At 34.9% G+C, this 8,095-nt stretch overlaps 1 protein-coding gene across 1 annotated transcript; it reads left to right on the top strand.

Moving 5' to 3' along the window:
- The first annotated feature begins 465 nt into the window (after window positions 1-465).
- LOC306850821 (C-signal) lies at window positions 466-7,412 on the top strand. Its single transcript, XM_079386729.1, has 3 exons — window positions 466-816; window positions 927-1,104; window positions 4,618-7,412. The coding sequence occupies exons 1-3, from the start codon at window positions 493-495 to the stop codon at window positions 4,902-4,904; spliced, it is 789 nt and encodes a 262-aa protein (XP_079242855.1). The 5' UTR covers window positions 466-492; the 3' UTR covers window positions 4,905-7,412.
- Window positions 7,413-8,095: the final 683 nt, after the last annotated feature.

Here is an 8,095-nt window from a genome sequence, read left to right as displayed (position 1 = left end):
AAAAAAATATTTAAAAAAGCTTTAAAAAATTATTTAAAAAAAACATTTGAACGGCAGTATATTGCCTCAGTGACAACTTTTGTACACACACATATATATATATATATATATATATATATATATATATATATATATATATATATATATATAGTCTCAGAAAAAAAGAGAAAAAAAGTTCAAAAGTTGTCACTGGGACAGTATTTTTTCGATGGGTACACTTTAGTACAAAAGCTGCCACTGGGGAAGTACCTTTGTATATACTTGTATATGTATATACCTTTGTTTATATATAGCCTACTTATGTGTTTCCGTACTACAGCTATATATATATATATATAGCCTACATACAATTATTTTATAAAATCGTAATTGTTGGCCCTGTAGTACGGTAACACATAAATTACAAAACTAGTTGGTTGTGTAAGTGTCCTTCTTCCTCCTATAGAGGGCAGCCAATACAAATTCGCTTGCATAATGCTTTCGTGAGGAGTCATGGCGGCTGTTGCGCTTGTGCAGGGCGCGAGTAGAGGTCTGGGCTTTGAATTCTGTAGATATCTACTCTTAAACAAATCTCCAACAACCGTGGTCGCCACATGCAGAAACCCGGACGCCGCACAACATCTGGCAGCCCTGAGCGCGCAGCACGCGGACAGACTGACTGTCCTGAAACTGGACGTCTGCAGGGAAGATGACATCAAGAGAGCGGCTGAGAGTGTCAGCCATTCCTTTGGGAAAGTGGATTTGATCATTAATTCTTCAGCTATGCTTCATCCGTCTGGTAAAGGAGAAACAAGTTTACGAGAAGTGTCCGCTCAGGTGACCTATTTACCTTTTTTACCAATACTTTTTGGGGGGCATATTCAAATGTTTTTGACATGTAACATTTATTTTCTAATACTTTGGCGTCCCCCCTCCCCCCCCTTCAGGGAGTAATTTCCACTTTGACCACTAATACAGTGGGACCACTGGTGATGGCCAAGTATTTTGCCCCCTTGCTTCAGAAGGGAACAGGGGCGTTTGGCCAACAGTCCCCAAAGAAAGAGAAACAGCACAGTGGCATCATTGTGAACATGACTGCTAGAGTGGGATCTATAGGAGACAATGGTTGGTATCTAAGCATACATCAAGAGCAAGTTTTTCTCCATTTATGTAGAAAATGAGGTTTGAACACGGTATGGCTTCAGGGGAGTCAATAACCAAGCAACAACTTTATGAAAGAATTGCTCAGCTGTCAAACATCAGATGAGCTCATGTGGAAAACTGAGAATTTAAAAAGTTAAATGTACTTGAGCCCTTCTGCCTGACCTGTTCTGACGTGAAATTTGTGCTGCGCTCTTTAAGCGTATGTGTTAAAAAATAGTTTGATTGATTATTTAAATGTGTCCTCATTTACAATAGATGAAACAAAGGAAAACATAAGACTCATTCAAAATAAGTTACCACTAGTGGGTCTCGTTGCGTTGATGCAGATCACACCACCTCTTGAGGAAATTCACATGAGAAGCAAAATCGCTAGTAGTTTGCTGCTGACCACAAACTGTGTAAAATACACATTGACTGTCTACAGATTATAGAGAACTTGGCAAAAGATATTTTGAAATTCTCAAACATCAAATACAGTAAATTATCTGACTTCCACCCAAACATCGAAAATATACCAAAAAGCTTAGGAGCGACCTTGCTTGTGAGAGAAATAAGTGACGTAAGCAGCAATGTGATTGGATGATAATTAAAACAGACTCTTTTGTTGGACAATTACAGTTTTTCATTTTTCTTTTAACACAACAAAATGACACATAGTTTGTTAAATAGTCATAAAATAAAAAAAATGTGTTATGAATTACCTTTTTAAGAGCATACAAATCAGGCTACCACAAATATGACAATACCAAAACAAATTGAACATTTATCTTATAATTTTTTTGGATAGTAATGCAAATGTAATGTAATATAAATGCATCATTCATTCATAATGCGCATACACATTTTCCACAATACTTTTTATCCCGATTCAAGTTGACCCAAAATATATAATTTTGAATATCATGTTACTTTTCTGAGCAAGGCACAAATAATTAACACCTAGTAATATACAATTATAGCAATATGCTGTGAGCCCAGGTTAAAAAAGTACACTTCCATAATGTACTTAAAGTGCTCTATCAGGGATGGAAATTAGCACCCGCCACCAGCCAAATGCGGGTGATTTTGTGTTGTGGCGGGTAAACTCGCTTCACCTACCGGCCACTGTGGCGGGTAAATAAAAATAGAATACTGTTTCACCCGGACGGCGGACACTTTTAGAGGAGGCACCTAATGTTAGAGCCTGCAATACTGCGGTTTCACCAGTGTGGCACTGTAGCACCGTAGCGCAAGACTGTAGTTCAGCCCTCATGGATGCATTCAAGAGAAGAAGACATACAGCGCTTCAGAGAAAATGCACCTGAACTTGAGCGGCGATTGGATGAACATGTTAATATATAGCGCGCTTTCGTCTCAGTAACTAAATAAACACAATAAAAACTGACAGCAGTGTGAAAACAGCATTTAAAAATGCATCTGATTACAACGATGTGGATGTTTGCATGAGCTCTGCTTTTCAGTAATGTAACGTTACTCCAGTAATGTCCGGACTAAAGCAGTTCTCCAGTGTGGAGCTAGCTAATTATTAAATATTTTTATTAGTGGGAAAAAAAATTGTTTCATTAAAGTGACAGTTTGGTTTACAGAGACCAAAGCTTGATCTAGCTAAGGTCTGTTTTGATTATTCATAACCCTATAAGGTATTTTAAAATATGTTCTGAATAAAATAGTTTATCCAAAGCATCGTATCACTTACCTTTATTATGTTTCTTATCTATATGACTTACAAAAGGAGAAGTTAGGCAGAATGTGTCATTCAGTTTCTTTTTCATGTAGCTAATTAAATGGTGAGAGAGTGTCTCTGTCTGTCATTTCATTTGTGTGCCAAATACATCTATTTGTATAATGAATTGGTGACACTTTACAATAAGGTATCATTTATTAACATTAGTTAATGTATTAATTAACATCAATGAACAATGCATTTATTACATTTAACTATTAATCTGTTAATAAAAACTTAAAAAACAGCATTAGTAAATGCTGAAATTAACTAACTTTTAGATTAACAAATGCTGTAGAAGTATTGTTCATTCTTAGTCCATGTTAAATGATGAACCTTATTGTAAAGTGTTGCCAATTAATTGTTTAATAATTGTAATTACATAATATACTTTTCTAAAGCTGAAGTGACCTTTATTTTAGAATATGTATAACTTAATATTTTAACTAATCACAAAAGCTGAATTATCAAAGTCTACTGGTCAATCAGTGGAATAACCGATGATTAGTCGATTAATCTTTCTAATAATTGTTAGATTATTCGATTATCAAAATAATCGTTTGTTGCAGCCCTAAGAGAAAACATCTCAGGAGGAGCCAGTGGACAAAGAGGCGAAGGTCAAAAAATGTTTTTTTTAAAGAACGATGGAGAAAAGCAGACAATGGGGAGTCCCGTGATTGGTTAGTTTACGAAGAGACAAGTCTGACAATGTTCTGCTCGGTATGTCGTCAACACGCTTCAGAAGATGCCAAAACTAATAGTTTCATTGTTGGGACTAAAAACCTAAAACTGGAAGCCATAAAAGACCACGAATCATCCGAGCAGGCGTAAATTGGACTGGGAGTGGGGAGGATGGGTGGAGGAATGTTAGTTTTTTGTTTAATCTGCCCTACTCATTTAATGAAATGTATATCAGTTCATGGTTTGTGTGTGTATAAGAGAGAAAGAGAAAATGTCAGTATTTCATTGAGACTTGAGATTAAATAAACTGCTTAAGTATTGTAGATCTTGTAGTATTAATTTTCACATGCAGTTACACATTGTCGGTTAAAAACAAGAAAGTGGCTGGTAAAAACATTGAGTGGCTGGTAGATTTTGAAATCCACCAGCCACAGTGGCCACAAAAAAGTTAATTTCCATCCCTGTGCTCTATTTTTGCACACCAATTTTCTACATAATATACTAAAGGATTCTTTAGTGCTTTTTAAGAAACTTAAGATCATCTAAGTGTACTCAATTGTGCTATTTGGGGACATGAACTAGAATGCGCTATTAACATACAATCTGTGTATTAAAATAATGTATTTAGTCACCACTTGAGTGTACTAGTGTATGAAAGGTGGGTTCACTTGTCCTACAAGTTTGAATGTCATGTTACTTTTTACTTTACTTACGTCACTTATTTCTCTCAGAAGCAAGGTCACACCTCAGCTTTTTGGGATATTTTTGATGTTTGGAAGTCACGTAATTTAATGTCTGTGATGTTAGAGAATTTCCAAATGTATTTTGCCAAGTTCTCTGTAATCTGTAGGCAGTCAATGTGTATTTTACACAGTATGTGGTCAACAGCAAACTGCTAGCGATTTTGCCTCTTGTGTGAATTTCCGTACATTATGGAAGTGTACTTTATTTTTTAACCTGGGAGTGGCCACAGATGAAGTTAACTAGAGTTGTCTGTAGCTGCATCTGGTCTGTTTCTATCTCAACAACCCAAAGCTCACATTTCTGATGGTTTATTTTTCTGTCCTCAGCTCTTGGAGGCTGGTACAGCTATAGGATGTCTAAAGCTGCCTTAAACATGGCCACCAGAAACCTGTCCATTGAGCTGGGACGAGGGCGCTCTAAAATTGTGTGTGTATCCCTGCATCCTGGAACTGTGAATACAGATTTGTCTCGGCCCTACCATCGTAACGTATCCAAGGACAAGCTGTTCAGCACAGAGTACTCAGTCCAATGCCTTATGAACCTTATAGACACTCTAAATATAGACAAAACTGGTAAAGCCTATGCATGGGACAGTACTGAAATACCTTGGTAAACTTTGTCTTGTCAAAAATAACAGTATTCTGTGTGTACCCCATTTTAAAATAAAGGTGGAAGAGAAAAAATGACAAAGAAAAATCATGCTGAAACAAATCAAGCAAAGTCTTGTACAGAAAATGAATGTTTGCATATTAAGGAAACGCTGGATTTAAAAATGACATTTGTTTTATAGAAAACCTTTGAAACATACACATACATTCCAGGAAGACTTGTAACTGTCCTAGGGGTGTGCGATATGACGATTTTTGATTGTGGGCGATAAAAATGTCTCCACAATCTGCTTTTGAAGAAATATCGTAGTATTGCGCCACGCAGCCGTCTGTATATACTGTACAACGCCACATACTTTCAGTGTTAACTCAGCGTTAGAGTTACATTCACGGGACACTGCACTTATTGGCAATCACAAAAGTACATTATTTCCTTGTGTCTTAAAGCCTTGCCGGTTAAGCTGGTCTGACGTGCGTTTTTTCTGAGCCCGTACACCTGAAGCGTGCGCGCTAAAAAGCCTGTCTAACAGCACCTGATTACTCAACTAAGTTATCTTTTGAGCTAATACTGTCAAAACACACAAGGTTTGCATATAGACTCAGTTGGTTATGTCTAAAATGAAAGTAAACAGTTGAGAGAAAACGGATGCATGTGCAGGTCTTAAAGGGACAGAACTAAACATGCTGCCAACTGTCATTAAAGGGATAGTTCACCCTAAAATGTAATTTCTGTCATTATTTACTCACTCACATATTGTGCCAAACCTGTATTAATTTCTTTCATGTGCTGAATACAAAAGATATTTTGAAGAATGTTTCGCCTCAAAATAAAACAGCGCAGCGCGAGCTTAGAGCATATGCGTTTTTACAGTGACCAGTCGCGATCACGCGCTAAACAACGCTGTGAAATCCGGTAAGAAGCAATAGAGTTCAGCGCAGAGTTCTTCAGGACAAATCGCGTCTCTTTAATTTAAACTAGTTTAAAGCCAAATAAATCGGAGCAGCAGAAGCAGTGCAACACATTTCAATCCACAAATCACCCACATTTACCATAGGTGGCAGAAAACTAGGATATTCATATTGAGTATTATTATATTATTAATAGGCTATACTAAATATGTTAAAGGAGTAATGGAATATAATTACATTATTTTGTTAATTATTCTATCAGTTGATGTGGATTTGTAATTGACAAGGTCTTTAGGCTACTGTACTTCAATGCAAACACCATAGAAACCATATAGTTAGGCTACTTTTTTACCATGGTAATGAGGTGCTGTACTTTTGGTTATGTATAAAAGATGAGGCTGTTACAGTTTTCACAATGGTATTGTCAAATGTACATCTGCATCCCAACTCAAGCTCCTGCTACTCTGAGCTCAAGCTCCTTTTCTAATGTGCATTTCTAAGAGACAAAACTTGTAATATTACATGTTCAGTGCTACAGTCTCGAATGTTAGTCTGGAGCCCTGATAATATAAATTGTACTGTAATATGTTACTGTAATTTGTAAATCAAATATATAGCTTTAGTAGACCTTTTTTTTTCTTTTAGTTTTAGTATAACATTATTATACCATGCATAATTTTACCTATTTTTGTTTAAAGAAGAAACCAAACCAATGTATAGTTGACATTTGAAGCTCAATACTATAGAAAAGCAATAAAAGTTCAGGAAGAGTGTTTTCAGACTTTTTTTAAATACATATTTTATATAAAAATATGGCATGCATCTTCAAACAATGGCATAAATCTGTTCAAAATAATTAATAATCGCAATTACAATCTCAAGGGAATAATCGACAATTATGATTTCTCGATCATGATGGTGCAGCCCTAATTATAAATAGAAAAGACATAATCGACAGACAGATGATAGAATTTTTATTCTTTAATGTTAAAACAACAAAGATAGAAAAAATAACTCCCCACTCTTGACTGAAAAAAATAGTTACTTTAATAGGGATCAATATATTTAGTGTTTTATTTTTATATTTGTTCATTCAATTTCTTGAATGCTCCTGGTAAATACACCTATTTTACCTGAAAATTAAACACACTGTTTTATTTGTATATTATTTGTATTTATAATGTGCATCTTTGTTCTTATATTTTAATAACAAAGATAAAATAATGACAAAGATTTTCATATTTGCCCACTTTGGCCTAAATATCCACCATTCTTTTTTATATTCTGTTACCTTGAAAGGATTTGTCTTTATAATAGGGAAATTAGTGTGGCTGTACTGCTCAGACAAAATAGTAAAACCAACATGACAAAGAATTGTGATAAAATCGTGATAATTCCAAAAAAAAAAAAAATCATGATATATTTTTCCCATATCGCCCACCCCTACTGTCCTTGTTTATTTTTCATGTTGACTAAGAATGGTATATATGCTCTGCTGTGCTCAAAACAAAGAACTACCACATCAGATAAGAAGAGCTTATCACAAATTTCAGTATGAAAGATGTCATACTTGGATTTTGGGGTTTTTGATATATAAAATCATTTTAGTACTATTGTAAAAGCGATATGCATGCTTAAAATGTTTTAATAATAAATTATATATATATTATATTTATAATAGTTTTTTTATTGAATCCATGAAAGCCTTACATTTTATTTTTAACAACTTTTTCATTTATTTGCTCCTTTGATAGAATCCAATAAAGCAATTTTTTTTTTTTTGCATTTGTTTCATAGATTAAATACAACATTTTCAATTGTCATTTGCCCTCATTAAATTATGCCCTGCATGCCCAAGTAGTTGAGGTCACTGATGTCACATTCCCTGCAGTTTCCTGAATGTTTTGGCCCCTCCCAGTCCTGTAGCTATTTTAACATGTATCTATTCTGAAAAGTACCACCCACAGTTCTTTCCAGAAATAGTGAATGAAATGAATGATGCAATTATTCACTCTTTAGTATTTGTCAGATATACTCTTTTGAACTAACTTTTGACTGACCAAAGTTAGTTACTACTGTAGTGACTGGAGACTTACTGGTGATATGCCTCCGGTTAATGTTGTATTTACTTGTTTCTGCCACTCAGTCTTACTTGTAAGTTACTCTTTTTCCCCATTAGGTGGCCAAGCCAGTTGAGAGCAATCACAAAGAATAAAAAACAAACAAATATATTTTCATCTTAATTTGAAAACCTAAATCAAATTCTCAATCTTTTATAATTTCTGCA

This window comes from Barbus barbus (genome assembly GCF_936440315.1).
Source record: "Barbus barbus genome assembly, chromosome: 30".
Taxonomy (NCBI): domain Eukaryota; kingdom Metazoa; phylum Chordata; class Actinopteri; order Cypriniformes; family Cyprinidae; genus Barbus; species Barbus barbus.
The sequence above is the reverse complement of the archived record's forward strand: the minus strand, read 5'-3'. Positions and strand labels throughout refer to the sequence as shown.

Bases quoted from the DNA above. Each gene is read 5' to 3' on its own strand.
- LOC306850821 (XM_079386729.1), top strand. From the start codon at position 493: ATGGCGGCTGTTGCGCTTGTGCAGGGCGCGAGTAGAGGTCTGGGCTTT. The intron at 817-926 runs GTGACCTATTTA...CCCCCCCTTCAG, and splicing joins TACGAGAAGTGTCCGCTCAG to GGAGTAATTTCCACTTTGAC. The intron at 1,105-4,617 runs GTTGGTATCTAA...TTCTGTCCTCAG, and splicing joins GGGATCTATAGGAGACAATG to CTCTTGGAGGCTGGTACAGC.